This window comes from Ischnura elegans, chromosome 5, assembly GCF_921293095.1.
Source record: "Ischnura elegans chromosome 5, ioIscEleg1.1, whole genome shotgun sequence".
Classification (NCBI taxonomy): Eukaryota; Metazoa; Arthropoda; class Insecta; order Odonata; family Coenagrionidae; genus Ischnura; species Ischnura elegans.
The window spans coordinates 86,878,329-86,903,331 of record NC_060250.1 but is presented as its reverse complement, the minus strand read 5'-3'; the positions used below and the strand labels follow the sequence as shown (position 1 = coordinate 86,903,331).

The 25,003-nt window shown below is 38.6% G+C and overlaps 1 protein-coding gene across 3 annotated transcripts in view; it reads right to left on the bottom strand.

Moving 5' to 3' along the window:
* The window catches only part of LOC124159198 (glycoprotein-N-acetylgalactosamine 3-beta-galactosyltransferase 1-like), a 118,478-nt gene that overhangs the window by 85,402 nt on the left and 8,073 nt on the right, over positions 1 to 25,003 (bottom strand). The window contains exon 3 of one of the 3 annotated variants that reach the window (XM_046534843.1): positions 18,073 to 18,294. In XM_046534843.1, coding sequence (XP_046390799.1) covers positions 18,073 to 18,094 — 22 coding nt within the window. In that variant the 5' untranslated portion in view covers positions 18,095 to 18,294. Of the gene's footprint in view, positions 1 to 4,577; positions 4,665 to 9,298; positions 9,492 to 18,072; positions 18,295 to 25,003 lie in introns of those variants that run through there. The other 2 variants (XM_046534842.1, XM_046534845.1) reach the window with 2 other exon arrangements.

Genomic DNA, 25,003 nt, shown 5'->3' with positions numbered 1-25,003 from the left:
ACCTGCAAAAATTATTTTTGGGTGTAAATATTCAAAAAGGTAGAGATGAGTCAACTTTATGCTAAAAATCACCATACTTTGACAATTACCTTCGTTTTGCTCATACACTCATATTTCCATCGTTACTTCATGCGAAAGAGCAATAGCAATTCAAGACCTGCAGGTCAAAATACGAAACAGTTTTCGAGACAATGAAAACAGTGTTAGCCACAAAGGTCGTTGAACTACCGTTGTCTCGCCTTTAAACGTAGTTTCTATCGTGGGCCAGGCGTGTTAGACACAATTTGATAAAAACTTCAATTTCCACTGAAAATTAAGTTACTGCTTGATACCCTAAAAAACTTGGAACCATTAAAAAATAATAAAATGAGTTATTCTTTAGCTTGCTCTTAAGCAATATAACGGGGGAAAAGTAAGTTAGAAGAGCAAAACGAAGACGTACATTCCATCTATTTGGACAACGAAGAGTCTTCACGTTGCAGTGAAAAAATAAATTCTGCAACCACTTCATAGTTCGGAGATTGCATCATCAACGAACTGTAATAAATAGTGGTCATAGCGAAAACAACTCACCAGGTAAAACCCTTGGCTTTAGGATAGCGACAGAGCTCAATAAGCATCATTAAATCTTAAAAGCAATCTCCCGTAGGCGTTGTCACACTTTCCAGGCGCTTTATGAGCAACAACAAATATGAGTACCAAGGTCGGAGGAGAGAATGATGCCCTCCTCTTGCATTGTCAACCCTGAAATTCGAACGACTCATTCGGTAGCCCTTTGGCAAATAGCCATGGTGGATCCAGCTACAAATTACACATAGGTATAGGTGCCCATAAATTTCATAACGTCTGAGTTTTTTCATAAATTCAGGCTAACAGTTTCCGAAAAGTAAATAAAAGTGATGGCAATTTTTAATGATTATAATAACTTGACCAGTGATGATGATGATGATCTAGTAATCAAAAAATTCTGGCGATTGGAATAAGCAAAAGCGGAATGAAAAAAAGCCTGGGACGATAATTGCGCATACCCGGTACGTCGTTGAGTGCAATGACGCTAATATAGTAAACGATACCGAAGGTTTTCAAGCAAAGAATCGCCCTATAGGAAAATAATATCTTAACTATGAGACAAACAAGGATCACCCAAATTCGTGTCAAACGATTAAACCAATTAAGGATCGTGGTGGTCCAGTAGATAGAACGTTTGACCGTAGAGTAGTCCTGGGTTCAAATCCCGGGTAAAAATTTTGGAAACTCGCCATAAAAATTCTCAATGTGCGAGGTGGCTAAGGGATAAGAAATGTGAATCTGAATCTATGAATCCCACATGGCGATGACTTAGTCTGGGTTGTACTCTACCCTTACCTACCTACCCATACCAACCTTTGGATTGAAACACATATTGAATGATTTAGGCAACAGCCGTAATAAATAAATTCGTTTCCGTTCAAAATTCCTACGCATTGAAATCGTTTAAAACACTTAACTCGAATTAGGGTTAACCGGGATGGAGTCCAACTAGAACGAACTCGGTTTCACTAGCTGAATGTTAGCACATAACGAGCCCTAGCCATAAATATTCCCCCCATAGCTAGCCCGCATTTCCTTTCAAAATCTCTACATCACCAACATTCAAACTGGAATCCAACAAAAAAATATACTAACACAATGACCAACGATCAAACCAGATTCCTTCATTCGTAAGCAATAACTACATGGAAAAAATTAGTAAAATTATAAAGTCAAGAATTCCATGATACACAATGAAAATACACTAAACTCGTAACTTCCGCTTTATCAGGTGCGTCAATTCAAAGTTTAATAGTGATGTATGTGACAGTTTACCTCACAATCAATAGTTAATTCCAACCACATGTCTTCTTTGAAAACATTCAAAATATCATTTCAAGAACGGCATGTTAGCTCCTCACTGGCTATTTAAACCTTATAGTGGATGATAGTCATTTTTAAGACAAATTAAAATTTCCCATTTCCAATCTTAAGTACTTTACCATATCAACAATTAGTCACACAAACAAAAACATGAAATTTGTCAACGATTAGATAAAATTAGGCAAAAGGGTATTTCAATAATAATGCAACTCCAATTCCTTTATCACTCACACTTTAGTTCAAACTTAATATGAAAATAAAAAAGTTTTGACCGCTGATAAATACTTGGATAAATAAACAGTGGAATACATACAGACATTTTGCTTATGTAAACAACAAACGTTAGGCATTCAAACCCGTGAGCAATAAATTAAGCTAATTGTTTACTATTTTACAAAGATAGACTAAATGGAGATACGATACAACTACAACCGAAGGAGGGTAAAATTCTAAAACATAACTATGATAATAATTCATTCCTTCACCCATGAGAACGCACCTCTCGCCTAAGTATTTTTGACGCTTGAAGCACGAAATTCAAACAGAGCATGCTCTTCCGTGACTCCGAAATCCTTAATTTGAATCGAATCGAAATTGGATCAATGTCACCATGACGCATTTGGATCAAACAGGCGCCACAAAAAATCATTAAAGGTATCGAATCGCAAATTCTCAACAGAGCAGGAGCTGAGGAATTGGACAGAGTGACACTACAGAGCGAGAAAGGTATATTAATTAATATATGTAGTAGCACTTTCAGTAAGCCAATTTCACCAATTATCCTTGCGCTCAATCAACGCAAGCAACCTATACGAATGATTGAAAAGAATCCTGTTCACATATATCGCGTCATAAATGACTGAGAATACAACGTTCGTAAATATGTTATCAGCAAAGAGATGATAACATATTCTTAGACACACACTTTGCGGAGTAGATACAAGAATTTTCCATTTTACCACTCCCATTTTTCCACTTCTCTTTGAATTTTAATCGAAACTTGAAGCTTGTACGAGGTGGAAGGGATCCATATTAACTATGAAAGACACTTCGTTACTTCCACAGTTTATTTATAAAGTACAACCGGTTTCGGCTGTTACGCCACTATCAAGAACAATAACTATCTCTTAGCACAATCACCCAAATAGGCACACTATGCCCAGATAATTTGTATCGCAGTTGAAGTTTCAACTCTTACAGAAAAACGTAAACACCAAAAAGCAATTAAAATAATAGCTGATAACTGAATTTTCTCGGGAAAACTTTTCCACAATCACATCAGCGATTTAACGCACGGAAATAAGAATGGCATTCGGTGCACGATCCAACGAATTATGAATTGAATAGCATCCAACAGCGTCATAAACGCATTAGGCCCGCATGAACCACACAATGTTATCATAATTGCTTCCCAAACAAGAGGCACATTTTAGGATTAAATACGTAGAATCCACCAATGATGTTTCAAGAGAGTTATTTGTAGTACGAAGACTTGGAAACTAACGATATGAGACTGCGGTCACTAATATCTACATTCCGAACGATGGTGGAAGAACGTGACCAAATGAGATTCAGTATCCCGACTGCATGTTTCTCTTATCAGAGTCGGTTTAGATACCTCGCATCAACGTCCGATAAGGAGACATAGATGACGGACTCTACCGTCATAAATATCAGCTTCATTCCACATGGCCAAAATTTTATCTCCGCACAGAATGCAGTCTATTGGAATCACGATCTTCTAACATGCTTTCGCAGTAGAAATAAATTCTCCGTGAACACAACATGGCGCAGCACCTACACCGAAAAGGAAATATGACCACGTGGAACTTGGGCTTTCATGAGATAAGGATCCGACCACCGACACAGTTTTCATATTCGAGAGACTATATTCAAAGGCATGAAGAGCTACAAAAATATATGCACACCCACCGCATCTTCTGAATATAAGAACCACAGTAAAATCTGCATCACAGACGAGCTAATGTGATTAATCTGTATCAACATATCCCAGTAAAAACTGGCATCAAGCAAACAAAGGCAGGTAGCAACATGACATTAGATGTATGTGAGGGTTCATTACGTCATTTTATCATGTCTCTTTCATGCTGGCATGACTTCCTATATTCTGACAATTGAAATCGATAGATCAAAAAGTAAACTTTGTAGTAATCCACAAAGTATTTATTAAAATACTCGATAGGTTTCAACCTTTTCATGTCATTGTCAGGAGGTGTTCACCTTTTCCGGTTTCAACCTTTTCAGGTCATTAGGAGGTTGAAACCGGTCGAGCCTTTTAAGTTTTAATAAATACTTGCGGAATACAGAAAAGTTTACTTTTTAATCTATCATGCCATGATTACACAAAGCAGCCTCACAACCCATTGATTTCAAGTGAAATCGACGAGGAAAAAACATTATTCGGGGGTTATCTATTATGGTTCAACGCGCTGCATACAACTACTACACATTGTACAACAGATCAAGGACAAAAGAACTACATTATGTTGCTGAAAACATAGAATGACGAGCAAACAGATACCGTTGTATCAAAAAACAAATATGTAGAGGGGAACGAAAACAGCAAAACTGCGCATGAATTCAACGTCCTCATAGGCAAGATAAATGCCATGGCGGGTGGGAAATCACATGCCGTTAACGCATAGATCACACTAACTACTCACTGGAGGCTTGCGATCAACTCCCTCGACGATTAAACAGCAAGGAATATGCCCTTAAAGTAGAATCAACCTCACGACGTCCAAGTCTTCGAATCAACTAACGATAGCCAAACTCCCGACTACTACTCCCCACCACCTGCACACATCAGCACGAGATATCGGCAAAAATATCAGCCGTGAACTTGGAGACGCATTTGTCACATTTTATCTATCACAAAGCAAGGGTTCGCACGGGAGGAGGAGGTTGACGACGCACACTGCACCAATAAAATTGGGAGAATCGGAAATTTAAACATAATTGGGGGTTTCAAAAATAAAATCAATATACTTGATTAAGAAAAACTTCATTAAAACGGGCGAATTTTACCTGCTAAAAGAGAGTAGTCTATAGAGATAGCACATATATATATATAAATAGTAAAAAACCAATAAACCAAAATTTCTCAGCACAAATACAAGCGACAGACAAATCAAATGCACAACCAAAAAGTAAGGCACATTACGAGGATCACTGCAATAATTTACGCAATATCTTACCCCCACGGCCATCGGATAGTGATTCAACAATGACAGCTCAGCGGTCACGAGGGTAATGAGATGGTAAGTTCGAGACTATTTACATGACACTCCGATTATTACAATTCGTACATAAACTTACTATGAAAAATATAAGTGGGATACCTTTTCCTCATGGAAAAAGCAACAATATTTATAATATTTTAGTTTTTCTAAGTTAAGTAAACTAAACTACTACATATATTACTTAATAGTAATCACTCGTATAAGATAATTATCCAGTCTCAAATATTTAATTTTAAGCTGATTTTTCGGGTTAAGCAAATATTAACCCACTTAACAAAAGTGATACCATAGACAAATACTACTTAGTTATATCTTTCACAGCTATATAAATTCGTGCAAATGCGCCGGTTGTAGCAATGTCAAAAATATAACGAATAAATGAGATCAATCAATTTGCGACGAAAAACTATCTCATGTTTTAATTAGATATTCATGAAAAACATCGGCCCCATATAAGTATTAAAATTGATTTTTACCGGAGATTGTTGTATAACATAGTTTTTATAAGGGAAATTACCGATCCCTTACTAACATAATGACGTTAACAAGACACGTACATGAGTGAGTAAGCACATATCGTATCTCCCAGGATAAGACCAAGAGTTAAAATTTAATTCTATCCACACAATCTCAGAAGGGAGCAACTTTGGATGGAAAGCCAAAGGGATACTTCGCTGTCTGCAACCATAAGTTCGTTCCAAGCATTATATTTCTAAACGACTTGATACAGCGCTTTAGTAGTCTGATTCACTTTTACTGAACAGTGACTTCTGTAACGAATATCACAGAAAGCTTACGAAATGTGCAATGAAATAATTCTAATAAAGAAGTAATAAGAACATCGATTACTCAACACCCTTTCTTATCACTTGGCGTTCCGAGAACTGCCATTCGAAAAGGTACCAGAAGCCTTCAGCTCTAGCCTTCTCCTACGTATATTTACGGCCTTATTCGTACCTGTCACTTACGAAACGAAAAAGAGTTCCCGCGTGAGTTTTTGCGGCGGCATTGTGCTTTACATTAAGCACTGATTTCCTCAGGACCACAATTTCAGCATTTCTTTTGAGAATCTCTTATTGAACTCAATCAAGATTTTAAGATTTCATCGATACAGCGATACCGACCAGCGAAAAACATTTAAAAGGATACTTGGAAAGTTTAGAACTGCACTGCCTTATACAGGTATTAGAAATCGATGGATAAAATTCCGCAAATGATTGCAAAACCACCGTATTCAATAGCCCATATTAAATATGAAAATACTTCCTGTTGTCGAAAACTTATTTCTCATTAAGAATAACAGAAATATAATTTTTTTAAGGAGCTGTTGATTAAATTAATTAACTCAAAAATAGCAATGGCATGCCATCTGATCATTGTGATCTGCAGATCACAATATAGTCAAATTATAGTGAAATAACTCTTTGCCAAGTAAATCAAAAGTTGTTATGTACTCGAAATAGGGAAGGAATGCAGGTTTCTAAAACTTGTGTGCTTATAAAAATAAATAACTGAAAGTATGAAATTAAGTCATGATCTACCAAATAAACGGTAATTAATACAGGTATTGCTGCTTACGATAGTTCACCACAGAGGACGACAATCGATTCTCCTAACACAGTCACGATTCTGACACAATGGTTGCGTTCAACGTATACTGTGCGGTGTGCATATGGCGGTCCTCTTGCATGCTGCATTTAAATAATTCTAATAAAGAAGTAATAAGATTGCGAATTACGAATGAGACGGTCGGAGAGTCACCGCCAGGCGGAGAGAACTTCTCTCGGGGTCGGAGAGGAGCGATGCGGCGGAAGTGACGTTTGTATGAAAAATTCTGAGCTCCTTTGACCCGAAAATGGTGTACCCAATGGCAAGGGCTTGCGGTGTTCCAATTCCGCGGAAACTATTTCTAGCAGACGAATATTTCGGCAACAGTTGTTGGCAGTCGATAAAGACAATAGATTTATGGATTAATAGGGATGTGTTGCATGTCAATTCTCCTTAAACATTTAACAAATGAACGAATTTTGCTCCTTTATTCGTACTTATAGGATAAAAAGTTGAATAAAACAATAATTAGCAATGACTTGCAGAAAAAAATCACGTATGAGCAGACGCAGGTAGCAACAAATTGCATGGCAGACCATCGAAAAATTGCGATAGAAGTATTTTTAGGGCCAACGGGCAAGGTAAACCACCAATTCCATCAGAGCTTTGACTAAAATGCGCATTCTTAAAAAATATATGAAAATCCATCACGATTACACAGCTGGAGAGCTTTAATCACAGACAATATAACACTCAACATCTGTGGAATGACAAAACATTTGTTGCTCTGCATTCTTTTCGTGTAAGAAACGGGGTTTGGAAACCTAATGCAAATTCAGAGAGAACAAGAAAGGCACTTTTTAAAATAATGAAAAATAACTTTTTGGCTGTTATCTATGAAAAGCAATAGAGAATTAAAGAAACACAAGATATGCACTTCTGGTTATAAGAGAATTTTATTTCAAGATAATGTGACAGAGTTTCATCATTTCTTTGGTTTATTCACGGATACACAATCACAGCAAAACAGTCTGCCCACAATAAGCATGTGAGATCGCGAATCGGTTCCGCGGCCAACACACACACAAGCTACAACTTATTTCAATAATTCGAGTAAAATCCACAATCGATACAAGCTCACACCATTATAAATAATGGGGAATAGGCAAATACGATCATCAAAAACTGGAAGTCACTAACATTCTTATATTCATCACGTAAACCTTACAATCAAGAGCTCGCTATGATGAAAACTACTACTTAATCACTGATTTTAAGCCTCACATTATCCCACGCAAGTGGCACAGGTGACTTTTCTCACTACAATTCGTTGGCACGATTGATATACTTGTATAAACAAATTTCACACATAGCTTTGAACTTGATAGCTTGATCGTGGAATGTAATCTCTACGGTGAATAACGAAGGTAAAAACGCCACTGACAATTTTTACATTACTATCAGACACTTTTTGATAGCGTAATACCACTGTTTACAAACCAATCACGATGGAACACTGATAATTACAACTCTTGGCAGATATTTGTCAACCTTGTCAAACTTTGTGCATTACAACCACTGGCACTGTGATTAACGGTAGTCATTACGTTGAAAAAAATACTAATATTATTTAGGTATTATAAATATTTTGTTGAACTGCTCCAGTTTTATATTTTATACGCGTACTTAGACATTAATATTATAAATAACACAAAATATGAGAGCTACCGAGTCTCTATCGTCGGATATTTTGTTTTTAAAACTCCAGCTTGACCCGAAAAAGATAACAAACGTCCGCTATTATGGGTCGGTATCACACCGCCGGGGTAGCTGGCCGTGATATCACACCGACCCCCAAGCCGTGGTGTGACACCGACCGGTGGCCACTCGTAATCGCTCGGGGGCGGTGAACGCGCTTCCGGGCGGTATGACACTGCAGGCGGAGTCTCAGCGCATGCGGTGAACCGTTCGTAATAGGTCCCTTGTTTTGCCTCTCCACCAGTTTAGACCGTGCAAGGATTGAGTGACTAGTCGCACTGACCAGTCATCCCCTAAACTTACCGGTCTTTCGCCTACGGTGTAAACTATAATATGTTGACTGGTCGGTGAGCAATCACAAAGCGTTCAGGAGAAAATTTGCATGTCTGCTGAACACCACCATAGTGTATTAATCCGTATAATATCAACTTACGGCGCCCCAACAGTGTGAATAAAGTAAGGAAACCTGTGTCCACTAACTAGGATATTATCTGTTACCAAAATGCAAGCACCTCTGCCGCGAGAAAATGCCGGCAAAAGCTCAGTGTATATGCAATACATGTTTTACAGCAATAGCAGGTGGATACACGTTTTGTATTGAGATGAAATACGAAAGGAACAATAAACCACAAATAAATATATATACAATGTTGAACCCCCGGATCCGTGCGTTAAGTAATATTTTAGTTACCAGTCCAAACGCTACGTGACATTGATCAACCCAATTGTCAACACGGAGGATTTCAATCTATACAGTAAATTATCTATGCAACAACATCCACACAAATAAGTATTCCCACCAAAAAAGGACTGATCAACACTTCGGCTCTTTTTACCTCTACGCTTCCAGGAAACTGATGGCTTGATGACTTGACGGGTAGAACTGGAATTCAATGAATGCATTTTCCTTGGTTTGAAAACAGTGCAGTCCACAGGAAGCTTTCAACGAGTTCCAATCAGTACAGCTTTATATCAGGAATAGTTTGGCCCCGTTTAAATAGCCAATCGGTGCACACACGTACCATATATTTTCCACATGAATGATGATGATTATTATTAATTTGCGAGTTGGAGGTCCAACACCCACGGTGTCACGTAAATAAAACTGTTTTTGTTCTTACATCCCTATGCGTCCGATACCATTACACTTACCGTTGCTAAGCATCGAGTGCCATTCACTAGGACGGTAAATGAATCCCGTTAGGCGCAACAAACACCTCTACGCAAAAAATGCCATCAAATGCCGCGGAAAGAGATGAACATCACGAACTACATACCGTAAGGATAGATTCAAAATTCACAAAAATGATCCACACGCATACGTGAGCTGAAACTTTCATTCTGCTATGTCAAATCAACTCCCGTATCAAAAACAGGCAGAAGTGATGAAAATTTTACGGAAAATTTTAATGCACTCCTTTAAAACATATTTGAATAAGATTACATGGGAACACGCCTGATCATCAAGTAGCCATTGTGAACCGCGGAATCGAGAAAAAAAGGCTGAATGGTATATGCTGAATTTTGTACGTGATTACCAATCGAAGTATATACATTGAATACCTATCTATCACACCCACACCCATTAATAGCAAAAGGTGTAAAAGGAGAAAGAAAATGAGAGCAAATTGCACTATGTAGGGAATACTTTTTCTCCTTTCGGATATTGGCCAGCTGAACGAAACGAAGAAGAGCGATTGACTAACGAATTTCGCTGCACAGAAAGTTTGTTGTTTCATTAGCGAGGAGATAAAGGCCGATTGCCACGACTACACAAGTCAACCACTATCAAAACGCGCCAACCGCGACGTCACTTAAAATATCTTAATACTTGGGGAATGGATAGTTACTACAGTTATTACCCACCCAAAGTGATACACAATCAACAGATAAAACTGGAGAACTAATTTATTTGCTTTGCCTGTAAAATGAAAGAAGATAAACCACCTTATACACTTAATGCGGCAAAACTTATCTAGCAGCAATATTTGGCAAAAAAAACATGCTTCACCACTTTAAAAAAAAAAACTTAAAACATTTAGGCATAAAAAAATCATCAATGGGCAATGCAGCCTTTCTTCCACAACATTGAGGGAAATAATTAATTATACCCGTGAGTAATCTTTAGAGAATTTGGAAAGGATAAGGGAAGGGGTAGAGCAGATGATAAATAAATGAGGTGTAGAAAAATTTTTCGGCTAAATATAAATCTTTAAATATTAATGTATTTCTTAAAAATCTCAGTCTCATTAACAATGAGCAAACTTACATGGTGCAAATAATGTCAACTGACCTTATTAGAACAATATTAGAGCTCATTACGTATGTATAGAACTAATAATAGATACGTTAATTCATTAACTTTAATAATCAAGAAACCGGTGTCAAGATACAAGTGGAGAAGAAAGGTTTTCCTCGCAATCAAACACCAAAAGAGCAAACAATTGCGCAATCTTCTCGAAGATTAGCCGGCGACCCGATCAAAACTGGGAAGTTGAAAAAAAATGTAAATAACGAATAATAAATGTGAGTATCGCAGTACAATAACTAAAATGGAAAAAAGAAATAAATTGGAATAAACTAATAAAATTTTTTAGCATACCCGAAAAACAATAATTATGCCGCCCTATCTTATTTTTCGTCCTTTACCCAACTCAACGTCTTTCCCTGAAAAAACTACCATTACAGAACTAGCGTTAATATTCTCAGCCACAAGCCCTCCCCGCATGAAATAAAACCAATAATAAGAATGTGCTTTTAATATCGGGAGAAAGGACATATTTCTCGAGCCTTTAATTCTCAATACCTGAGTATAACATTTACCGGAACACATCAGTAGCTAATAAAGCTGGAAGTGCTCTGGAAAGACGAATGAACTTTTCTCGGGCTCCCATACGAGTAAGAAAATTAAATGCTGCCTTTCATTAAATAAGCTCTACCACCTCCCGTATCTATTGCAAATCCTCAAGGATTAACCACAGGTATAAATAATTATTTAACCATATAATTTTTTAATACCGATAAGAATTTGGCTCCACATTCTACCCCTGAAGACGATGACAGACTCAGCCGCCGAAACGATGGGACCAATTACCCAAAACCACACCCGGTAGGAAACCCGAGAATTATTCCTTCAATTCATTTCACTCATTTTCGTGGACGAAAGGCAGAATTACCTCTTGATTATGCTTTTTCAGGCCGCCTTTGGTTTTCTTACACGGTTGCAATCCCGATAAATTTTCATACATGTGATTGTTAAATCGAACATACTCGTGAAAGAAGTTCACTAAGAATAATTTCTCACGAAATTATTCTGCACACGACCGATTTTGGCACAAGATAGTGAGTGTGCAGGGTGCACTTTGATAATTAACACGAGATTATCGAAACCTATCACTAGCTGGTTGCGTATTTAGATCCTCTTATATATCCACACCATTAGCAACAATAAACATTGATTTGGCCCCAAAGCAGAGTGCAATCTCAGAGACGAGAAGCGTTCGCATCTCACAGGTGACTTCAAATATATTTGTCAAATTCATTTATGCGACTACGGCTCTTCGGGTTTCCCTCTCGATATACATTAATAGAAGATATAGGGACAACATAATTACAACTAAAACTCATTTTAAATAAGTAAACATCATTGTTTATGGTTAAATGTATGAGAATAATAATAATAATAGTAAAAAAGTATGATGGAGTATCACTGCATGTCGCGGCCATGTTCTAGCGCATAATTCATTGAACTAATCCGGAGAGCGGTAACACTTTCTTCTTCCTTTTCCTCATTTCGGGGGAGAGGGTGAGGGGCGGACCAAATTACAAACGACTCAGAAATAGAGTGAAATAATGCATAGTACACGTCTATCAAGGTACGTATTTATCAAATGCACCCCACCAAGTTGAAATAAAAGTCTACAAAAAAGGATGGAAATCTAGCACAAAAGGGACAACAAATACAGACCTGTATTTACATATTCGGCGCCATAATCACTCAGCACACACGACTAGTGCGGTCGATAAATACACCAGAATGGCATCGTTTCCGACAAGACAAACCTCGTAACAGAAAAGCAGCCACGAGCGGCAGCGCTACCAAAGGATTTCATACGGAAGGGAAGCAGCCCTGAATAAGTTCTTTTGGGGTAAGTCCAGGAAGGAAGAGACGGGAGATAAAACTCCTCCACAAAGACCAGTAGCTTATGACGATATCCTGAGAGCGTCTCGGCAGCTACCGAGAGAATAGCTAGATTCCTCTACAAGCATTTCTAGGATGAATACAAGATACACCCGCAGCCAGGAGACGGACGAGCAACTTCCGAAACAAGAGGACACAATTCCCCGCATGCCCTTTGAAAGCATTTACGACTACTGTTCCTGTGAACAGAACTGCATGGGACGAACGGGAAGATCGCTGAATACAGGATCAAGGACAGCGCACGCACCACGAGAAACTAACGATTCCGTCTGCCGTACCCGAGCACACGTGGTCAAAGGCTGGTCGTAGATAGGATCTGGAGTGCATTATGATCAATAATGAGAGACGACGTTAACCCAAGTTCGTATAAAAAGCAATGGAACTACAAAACAAATGACTAACATTAGAAAATAATAATTCTGTCGCAAAGAATCCAATGACGGGTCGAAATTTCTTTAAATGCTGGTGTTACTTCAGAATTAAGCTAGCAAAAGTTTCAGTGACATCACTGTAAATATGAACAATGCATACTTCAAGCATAATTGATATCGATTAAACGCTTCTTTCACCACTTCATGACATGATATAGACCATCGACGCAAAATGATCAAGGCAAAACCTTTGTGTAGTTAGTCATTATTTGGTAACAGAGGAGTTGCGACTAGAAGGTTAGAGGACCAAAATACCTCTAATTATCCCCCATATCATCTGTAGGTACATTAATTTCTACATGAAGAAAATATGATAGTTATTGTATTACATGCATCGCAAAAAAATGAGTGAATACAAAGCATTAGAACTATCATCTTCGGTTCAAAATTTCGATATTTTTTGGAGAAAATCCACTCGGTGGCGGGGGGGTAAAGTCCCCGCCTGCCAATCCACAGGTCGCGCGTTCGAATCCCACCTGGGTAGGTGGTCCCAATCCAGGGTATGGATGTTTGTCGTGCTTTGTTAAATCCTCCGTTGTAAAGGCCTCTATTTGCTCTTTACGGGGAAGTTGAAAATAAATAAATAAAATACATACAATATAAATTCACATTCTGGTAAAGAAATTGCCGAATTTTAACTTGTCAGTTTCAACGAAAGCTCCCTCTACCCTCAATGTTATTTGAGAACAGAGCACGAGATATAATGGAACCAGATTAAACCAGTCTGACAAAATACAAACGTCACAGTTCTTATCGTGCCCCTAAGCCGAATTAAACTACCTCCCTAAAAAGTTAAACTCTTGAGTTCTACGAATGACGCCATTAAGAAAGTTGCTCTTAATGCTAACACAGTCAACACCTTTTTGCTAAATAACACTTATTCCATTGCTCCACCGCCTGAAGTATAATCTAATGTAGCATAATGACTACCTGACGGACTAATTTTCCTCTCAAAGCAACTAGCAAAACAGAACTAAGGATATTAAAATACGCACGTCGATAGACAGAAACAAGTTTTAAATGTTTTGCAAAACAGAAATGCAGATGATAAATAACGGTAGTCGAAATTAAGAAAGACTTTTCGGTACATCTTGATCATCTTTTCTATCGTTTCACATTCAGGTCCAGATGTTGCTTTTTTGCGAAGGGTACTTGTATAATTGTACGTAGTCCACCCTGAGGAATCAAAATCGTGATGTCTTATGTGTGGAACAAGCTATTTTCTCTGCTTATCTCTTTAATTCCTGTAATCCCTACCTACCTATATATACTTCGCCGGGTTAATACTCAAATACCCAATATCTCCTCAAGAAACAGGAAGCTGTCAGTATTTGCAAAACCCATTTACCCATCAAAGCCCCTTTGCATTAGGAAATGATCCTATGGAATATTCCAAAGTATTACACCTCGACCAAAAAATAATAAATAGTTAGGATTAAAGTGGGATTAGTACAGTTTCTATGAATACGTACTTAATCGCAGGCTATTTGATGAACATCCGTCTCTAAAAATGACCTGTCAGGTCATTAATTTTCAAATTAAGGGCAATGCATACAATAATTAGTGCAATAAATTTGGGGCGGAATTCCTAGTTATGGCAGGCTAACTAAACTAACAATAAGATCTAAGAATAATATGATCTAATATGATATTTTATGCCACACTTGAATTTGAAGCGCATACATACTTTAACACTAATTGATAGACAAATATTTTTTCTAATAAATCGCGATTTATATATGACAATAATAAAATTGAATATAAACGAGCTTAGGTACAAACACAAATTATAAACGATTCGAGAGCTCATAATTACAAACAAAGATTTCGAAATTTTGCAAAAAAAAAAAAAAAGAATTTTTACGAAAATTTTAGCCAAATAGCCTGACTCTGATAGCGAAATCAGAAGAAACATTGACCTACAACAAGACTACTTCCTCAAATCACGTCATATGTTCAACATCTGGCAATGATCCCATGTGTGACTCAGTCCAGCATGCTTTCTCCACTGAAGCAACTATGGTTCGAAAAAATTCACGACGCTATTTCCATTGCTGAGATAGGAATAAAAAAACCAAATAGGAGATCAAGAAACTCAATGTTGCACCGCAACTACCAACACAGTTGGATAAGTCATTCTTCGCATTTCATTTCATTTCATTCTCGAGAAAATTCACGGAAAATCTTGCATGCATGCGATGGGAAATTAAATTTTAAAGAGATCCAGACAGTAAAATTGAATAGGGAGCTCAAGAATTAAGATGGCTAGTATAGAGGACTATCATTCGATTGAAATATAAGATTAACCAACACCACATCTGGACACTCTACCACAAACGATACACTGCTTCTCAATCTGTTAGGGGTGTCATTCTCATACTTCCCATGAGATGAAACGCTGTAGAAAACCAGCTTGCAATAAGAAGTAGATTACCTCGACCGTTGAAAAATAGGGAAACACAGTACTCCCAGGAAGTCCTTTCTCTTCGAAGACGGATGACTTGAAACGATTTAAAACTACCAGCAAAACATTTTTGTCTTAAGATTTTCGCTGTTTATTTTTCCTAAGTAGTTAGTTTCATTCATTTTGAAAGCGCTCCCAGTAGGAGGAGTGAAACGTCGATTAGAAAATGTTACTAACGCAGCATTTCTCGAAAGGAACTTACCTCATGTCAGCAAAGCACTTCCAACCATTTTCGATATTACATTAAGTTGAGCAGTCCAGAGAATTTGGGATGAGACAAAAATTTATTTTAAAGATAATGAAAGGAACTGAGAAAAAATATTAATCGAACCTGCAAAAGTAGTCATAAAGATGTAAATCAGCATTTGGTCAAGTCATAAACAACACAATTATTAATACCCGATAATTGTCCGGGTCACATATATTGCTATAATATAATTATAGATGATTGCGGGTGCTCGATGCCTGATTTAAATCATATAAGGCTGAGAGCTGTTATGTACAATGTTATGAACATTGAGAAAGCATAGCAATCCAATGGCTGCATTTTCAAGTGAAACAGCTGACGGCCGGAGACTGACAACAAAGATCACGGCCGCAACCACGATGAACCCTACCGAACGGGGAGGGCGTAGGGAAGAGCTAATCATTCAATCATCTCGCCGTCCAAGTCGATTGGGATGCAGGGCTCGGCAAAGGGAAGGACTATGTGGAACTCGGAACACAAAGACAAACGCTGCGGTAGTGTTCCTCTATAATTCGGACAACCCGATTGAGAATACTGGACGAAGGTACGCTGAATATAGTACAGGGGTCAAGTTAAGACATACATATACGCAAAGAAATATTACTAGTCCTGGTAATGGTGGATCGACGAATGTATGTATTATTTAGTTCTGAAGCATGATTTTCTTCGGCGCTAACCTACGTAGTAATAATTCATGGTAAATAAGAATTTCAAAACGGAATATAAGGTTGACCAAAAGCTAAGGCAGCCGAGATTTAATACCGGTGATTTTTCCTCATTTTCAGCCGTATATCTCTCTTTATTTTAAATATTTAAGTTACGGTTAGATAGTCACAGACATAACAAACGCGCGAACTCTTTCGGCGAAGATCAGGTATATGAAGCCATGCCACGTACATGCAAATTTCTATTTCCAGTTAAAACTTGAATTGAAAATACTTTAATATTTTGTTTTAGCTTTGAACGACTAAAATCGACGTCTCATCGATGAGATCTCCGGTAGGCAAGAAAGAACAGGGCACGTTATTAACAAGTAAGTAATCGTGTGTCTAATAATTATAAAGCTCCCCTAATAAATTCCGAAGCCTAAATAGAATATCCCTGGGTCACGACTGCCAATTTCTGTGGTGCATCTACGATGTCATTCGGAGGAACCACGACTCGTCACGAGGATGATCATAACAATAAGTTCTTTCCTTCGCTGAGCTACGAAAACAGTTAATTTAAAATTCATTAACGACCAAACTTCTCCTGAATTTCTGCTCGACTCCCGGAATATAAAACGAATAGGGTGAATTTCTACGGGAAATACTTTTTGAAACGACCAAAATAATAAAGGCATTATGGATAAATTATGCAAACTCAGTAACGACCCAAGTTTCTCAAATACCCGAAAACCTATTCGTGAGTAAAAAGCTTACTGATACCTTTATCTTCTCCTTCGCTCACAAGAGAGGAATTTTATCCAAGTCAACTCTTACGTCATAGGATAAGTAAAAGCAATTAAAGCGTATGTTAAAAAACATAAGGTGGTTCAAAAGCGTCATCACTACCAGCGTACACTCATAAAATTTAAGCTTTAATAACCTACATCATCGTAGTATATTTTTAATACATCTACATAATACCCTGCGAGCCACCTCTAAGGTGTTTGGCAGGGGATTCCAGATACATCTACTAAACGTAGGATTATTTAACTAAAAACACAAAATATTATGTAAATCCTAACAAAAACGATAGAAGGATATAAGGAAGTTCAAAAAATAAGAAATCCTGGTCATGGAGATGAAAGATAGCAACACAGCGAAAATTCTCTGTTGAATAAGTAGAAGCATGACTTTGCATGAGTAAGAATGGGACTTAGTTAATCCTTGGTTCAAGCACGGATTTGAGCTAGAAATAGTGCCATTTATCATGGGTTTCAAGTAAAATATTCCGTTGTTGGTACCTTTAACAGAGCAATTATAAAAGCATCACCCTAATTCCCCTAAAGGGTATGTAAATATTCAATTTACATAGTCAACATTAAATGGAATTTAATAAATCACTACATATGACTGATATTCAAAAATTCAAGATCAAAACAAAATTTAAGTTTCGATCCGGATAAAAAAATTATGCTGAAAGTAAATTTAATATACAATATTTTAATATTAACGCCATTTAACAAAAGAATGCACATTTAATTACCGAATCTACGTCCACACATTATGGAACGAGTAACCACGTTGAACTCGTCATCAATTGAATCCGATTGCTATACTCACCGGAATCGTAGGGGTTTCCCATCCCGTGGAGACGATGGGGGAGGGATAACTGGCGGATGGACGTTTGCTGGGTCCACCCCAGCCAAGGGCGTGGGGGTCAAGCGGGTTGAAACAGGAGGACAACCGTTAGCGGAGCAGCAGGAGGCGTCGAGGGTCATGTGCGAGCCCTCCACGGGGCCGCGGACCAAGGGCCAAGCTGCAGGCCCCGAAAGCACGGACGCCCTGCGAACAAAGAGAATGTTGATGAAGCGAGACTAACACACAAATGAGATTTAAACCTACCACCAACAATAAATGGGATTTGAGAACAATCGACACTTTTGACTTCGCGAGGTTACCCTTCAGAACTTAGAACTTATTCACAATGCCGACGCGAGGGGCATCTATGTGGTCCAACCCCAAAATCCGAAATGTTTTGGATATGAAGTTATAAGTGTAATCTCAGCGAATGAATCTTGTAAAATGTACCCCATCCTCCAGTGAAGCGAGACTAACACTCACACAAATGAGATTCACATATATTACTCGCCAGCATTTATATATATAAAGGTTACCCTTCGTTTTATTTACCAATGTTCACCTTCGGCACCGAAGATAGCGGGTCATTCCGTTGAAACGTCAGCTAGTTTTTGTGTCTCTTTCTAACGTGTTTCTGTGTTTTTAATTGTCAATTTTTGTTCGTTCTCTTCGATCGGCCATATACATACGTTATCGCGTAGTGCGCTTTTCTCAAGATTTTATATGATGTACCCCAAGCAAGGGTTAAGACCCGCCAAACATTACTTCAGGCTGGGATCTCGCTCTTTCACCACGCAACTCCCAAAGGGCAGGAATTTTGGGGAAGAATTAGGGAATGTGTCGCCCTCGGCGTGGTGAGCACGATCGATGGTAGACGAGTTCTCTTTGTGGAAATTCATTATAACAAGATACAAACAGCAGTAGTAATTTTCCACAGTGTTTTATTCGCCATCTCTGTTCTTCAGTCAGAATAGAGGACCTCTTGATCATGGCTCTTGTCTCCCGCTCTGCTTCGGCCATGGGGGAGGGGGAATTGACTAAGCCTGCGGCACGACTTGCAATTCCATACATCGCAGGAGTATCAGAATGTATTGCCAGGATAGTAAGGAAGCATGACGTGGCCACAAGGTTCGATTGCGTGACCAAAATACAAAACATTGTACCTGGGCCAAAAGATCGTATCCCGCAGGAACTAAGTGAAGGCGTGTACAAAGTGCCAAGTTCCAGTGGAAGATCATATGTAGGAGAAATATGCCGAGGAATGGCGACAAGGATGAAGGAGCATGTAAGAGCCACCAATCAAAAACTACTGCACTTGTCAGCCATTGCAGAGCTTGCTTGGAGTGGGGCGGGCCATAAAATTGATTTTGATAGAGTGAAGATAGTGGCAAAAGAGAGTCGCTACTACCCCAGGCAGATCAGGGAAGCATTAGAAATCAATAAAACGCCAAATATTTACAGGGACAATGGCTACCCAATCGGTAACGTGTGGAAGAAAGTACTGACCAATCAGCGCACAGGGGGAGGACGGAGAGTGCTATATAAGGCGGCGAAAAGTCAACACTTCTCACCTTCGACCTGAAGCCGAAAGCAGGATGGCTTTCGAAACTGTAGTCAACTATAAACGACAGAGGCGGCTGGAGAACCCGGAACTTGGTAGTCATTATTAACCAAGGAAATCAAAAGCTTGAAAAGGAGAAATGGTTTTCTAATCTAGGAAGCCAAAATACCAAGGATTGACGAAGCAAGAAATAAATAGTTAGTACAATAGTGCAAGCAAAGAGAGCTTTCCACAAAAAGAAGAATTTTCTTACTCCTGATAATACAAGCATAGAAGTAAGGAAACAACTCATCAGGTGCTACATATGAAGCACTTTTCTCTATGGAAGCGAGGCTTGGACGTTGATAGCAGCAGAGAAGTCAAGAGTAGAAGCATTCGAATGTGGTGCTGCCGTAGAATGATAAAGATAAAATGAATCGATCGTGTCAGTAACGAGGAAACGCTGAGACGGGACAACTTAGTTGGGCACATAATGAGACATGGTGGCCTGATAAAACAATCGTAGAAGGACAGGTGGAGGGGAAGAAGGGCAAGGGAAAGCCCCGAATGAGTAACATAGGACAGGTTATAAGGGATGTAAAAGATAATAAATACGTCACTATGAAAAAGCTAGCGGGTAGGGGAGAGCAATGGAGAGCTGCGTCAAACCAATCTTAGGATTTCTGAATAATGATGACGATGAGAAAAACTTGTGACTTTTTGGTTCAAGGTGCCAATCAAATAAATGTATTTCTAATATTTTCTGACAGAGGTTTCTTTCTTTAATCCTCATACGGAGTGCTCCCTTCCACGCTATATAAAATTCATAGTCTCTCCCGCAGTTCCTCCTCCATACTTGCTCCGCGCTTTCTCAATTTTCTTCCCTTCTCTCCGAGAAGTTAACCCCCCTCACTACTTCCTCCATCCATTATTCCTGCCTTCACCGAGACTCGGCGCCCAACTTCCTTTCCTCCGCCACAAACTTCAGCACTCTCATTGACCGTCTTTGCACCAGCTCACTTTCAACGTACCGTATTAATTCACGTACACCGTCCTCCAATACCTACCCGATGTTTTCCAAAAAGATAAAATATTGGTTTATTAATTTTGCGACATCGAACCAGCTATTTTTACGCGGTCGAAAATCAATATCTATTTTTTTTATATTACAAGTTCCAAGCTTCCGGATAAACATTCAGAAAAATGTCATGTACTATTCTCTTCTCTGGCTGACTACACAACAGTAGCCTCACGAGGCTCGATTTCACCACGAGGCGGTTATAGGATTACGAAAATCCGGAGATTTTCCCTATTCCAAAAATTAAGGATAATCACTTAGAGCACCCTATTTAGCACTTCGTAAATAGATTTGAAAACTGATTTATAAATCACGGTAAATTTGTATCCCATGCACCTCAAAACACAGGACTTTATGCATCATAATTAAATCTCAAAAATACTGTCAGTATTTCTATTAGTTTTGCAACATCCAACCCAGGATTTACTAGTTCATCCTTCCGTATCCCAAATCAGAAGCCAACTATTAACTGTCACCACTTAAAAAAATTAAACTTGAAATTGCACAACAGATGTATTACATAGGGGATGGCCAGAGTGCGATGAGAATGTTGTCCAAAACAAAAGCGTAGGGGTGGGGAGCATTCAGTTCGAGTTGAGCAGTGGCTCGAGAACGTACGTGTCTTGTGTTTTGTTCGCTTGCGTATTGTTTTAACTATAGATAAGTTCGTTAGGGGTGCAGGGCCTTCGACTTCTCATGATGATCATGAACAGAAGAGGGGAAAGGTGAGAAATTATAGAGACAGTTATATTAAGTGTGGATTTACAGTGCTCAGAAAACGCACAGTGTGTTATTTGCAGCGAGTTGCTATCGACTGAGAGCATGAAACCTTCCAAGATGATTTGCCATTCAAAAAGTAAACATCCCAGTTTCAAAGATAAGCCAACTGATTTTTTTAACGTAAGTTAACTGCTTTAGATTACCAGAAAAATTCAGTACTTCAGTTAAGTGGAAATAATATGATCGTAAGTGCTTTGCTAGCATCGTATCAAGTGGCTATACGAAAAGCAAAGAAAGGTAAACAACAAAATATTGCTGAAAAGCTCATTCTACCTGCTGCTCAGGATATGGTTTCAAAAATGATCAGCCCAGATACAGCTGAGAAGCTTCCCACCATCCCTCTGTCGAACAATTCGGTGGGGAGGCGCATTAGCGAGATGGCTCAAGACATAAAGGATCTGTTGAAAACAAAGTTAAAGAAAAGTGAGTACTTTTCCATTCCAGTTGACGAGTCTACGGACGTGTCGAGTTTGGCGCAGTTTATGTGCTTTGTTCGCTTTGAGAGCGACGGTAGAGTTGAAGAAAACATTTTATTTTGCAAACCTTTGCCTGACCACGCGACAGGTGAGGAAATGTTTAAAATTTTCATGTCTGCAACCGATTCGCTTCAAATTGACTTTAAAAAGTGTATTTCAACCTGCAGTGAGGGTGCTAAAGCAATGACTGGGAAATACAGCGGTTTCGTGAGTCGGATGTAAAATGCTATGCCTAATGCCACCTGAGTTGATTGTTTTCTGCATCGCCAGGCAGAAACTATCAAGGTCATGCCCACTGAGCTAAAAACAGTGTTGAACAAAACTTTTAAGGTGGTTAATTTTGTAAAAAGCCGGCCATTACAGCGTCGACTGTTATCAAAGTTATGCGAAGAAATGGAGGTACAGCACAAATGCCTCTTGCTTCACACAGAGGTAAGGTGGGTGTCACGAGGGAAGGTGTTTTCTCGAGTGTTCGCTTTACGCTCTGAGCTTAGGAAATTTCTTCAAGTTGCAAGCAAAGACCTCACCGGTTTTTTTAGTGACAATGAATGTCTGTTAAAACTTGCTTATTTAGCGGACAAATTTCAACATCTGAACGATCTCAAGGTTTCCCTGCAGGGAAGAGACAAAAACCATACTTTCTGCACAATAAAATGTCAATTCGTTTTTAAGGACATTAGCCACTTGGTCAACCAGGGTTGAGAAGAATATACTTGAAAACTTTGAACTGACAAATGAGCTCATCACATCCCTTGATCGAAGCGTTGAAGATTATCCCGACATTGACAACCTGTCCAAACTGGTTACTGCTCACTTGCAAGGTCTACGAGAGCAGATCCTTAGCTACATTTCCTAGGATCAACACACCGGTGCACCGGTTGGAACTGGATACTTAGCCCCTTCAACGAGCAGGCTGTGAACAAGGCGGGCTTAAACCCACTGATTCATGACAAACTCATCGAGCGATCCTGTGACAAGGCTTTGCAACTGCCCTTCAGCACCCAAGGTGTTGACAATTTCTGGCAACAAAGAAGAGCTGCGTATCCAAGCTTAACACCTGCGGCTCAGAGAATCATCATGCCTTCTGCAACATCTTAGCTCTGTGAAATCGGATTTTCTACATTGGTCAACATTAAAACCAATGAAATAAATCAACTGGGCGTAGAAGACGATCTTATTGTATGCGTATTTAAAACTAAGCCAAATTTTAAAAACAGTTGTAGACAAAAAGCAGGCCCATGTTTCTCAATAAAGAAGTCTTTTTCCTTTAAAATGTATTAACAGTTAGATATCAAAATTATTAAATGATACTGTTTTGTTTTGACAAAATCTGTAAAATGTGATGATATTTTGTAAATGTACAAAGTTATTTCATTAAAAAATCCCGACGGCTGTCTAAGTTTAAGTACATAGTTCACCATGTTATTTGTACATATCCAGCGATCCCTTTCCACACAGCCCGCTATCCTACCCTTTGGGAACCGCTGCCCTACATTGGTCTTGCCCTTTCCCTCCGAAGATATAATCTCTACTATATTTAATATAATAAGATTTGATATGCAAAAGGATATATCGATGCAATCCTTGATATCCATCATTAGACATATATGATGACTGAGCGCCGAATTTTTTAAAGGCAGACCAACTGCCTCTATCATCCTATTGTACAGACCATGGATACAATAACTAATGATCACGGTTGAGAGCACGCTATTGCGACCCATTTTTAGCCAGAACGTCACCGCTTTCAGTGTGCCAGCAGCTACAATAGCCATTCAAATAATAATACCCAGCCTATTGACGCAATATGTAATTTGAATGCGCAAGAATTCCCGTTATTAGCTCACCGAAGTTTTTTTTTCGACAGGCATCATATTGTAGCATAGCATATCCGCTAGTGTCGATGAATTACAAAAGAAGGTAATTTATTAGGGTGCTATCTGACTGAAAGCTGAGGGGATTCACGCACATAGGTTAAACATGGCAATTAATGACGAATAGAATTGTTCCGCAGCTGAATTGCGTAAGCCCGCAGCGGAACTTGTTTCTTGTCATTAGCTGGGTAATCCAGCCTTGCTGAGGCCAATGCAGCCGGACGCTGAATCAATTACGATTGGCGCGCAGCGAAATGATTTTAAATAGCGTAAAATTCTGGTAAAATCATAGTAGGTACTACAAGATGCCTACTTAGACAAAGAAATGCCGAAACTTCGTCGAATATTTTTTATGCCGCTTCATTTTAAGCTCTTCCCTTTTTCTTCGCCTTATAGTGTTCATTGAAGTCATGGTTACAGTACAAGCAGCTTCTACGTAACACAAATTTTATTTTTTTGCGTTCAGCTGTCTGGGCATTATTATCAGGGGACCCATGAGAACTAAATTAATAAATTTTAAATACATCAAACACAAAATAAGAGATCAAATAATGAAAAATCCCTTCAAGTCTAACACAAAATTAAGCATTCATTGATAATTTCTCAATAAAACTAACTGGACCATTAATGTAACATATATACATGAGAAACAGTTCTCAAATGATATGCGGTTGGACCGAAAAAATGAAGGAACGGATGAAGAAAGCAAATTTAAAGAAGTAATGTTCAAATGAAAAGTACTTCCAATGCGGAATTTGATTGAGCGATGAATTGACTTGGCTCCAGCTAACTCCGGAGCAAGCCATTGTCGTGTACACAAACAATAGGGGAAACCGTTTCTTAAAGTGGGCCATCAGCGATTTTTTTACGAAGCACTGATGAAATGAAACCTTAATCACGACATCGCTCAATACACAATATCAGATTCACTGAATTAATAAACGGTTCCTCGACGCCACCAAAAGAGCATTTAACATGCAAAATTATTTATGAATGAATCCGAAATACTGAATGGGATTGAAGCAGATATTTTACATTCAGAAATGCGCTTATCCACTCACATAATGTTACGTTAAACACAGCACAATTTCCTTATCGCAAATGTTCACTCAGCCTCGGGCAAATAAATGTACCACGCGAGGAGAATGCACTTTCGGAAAATTTA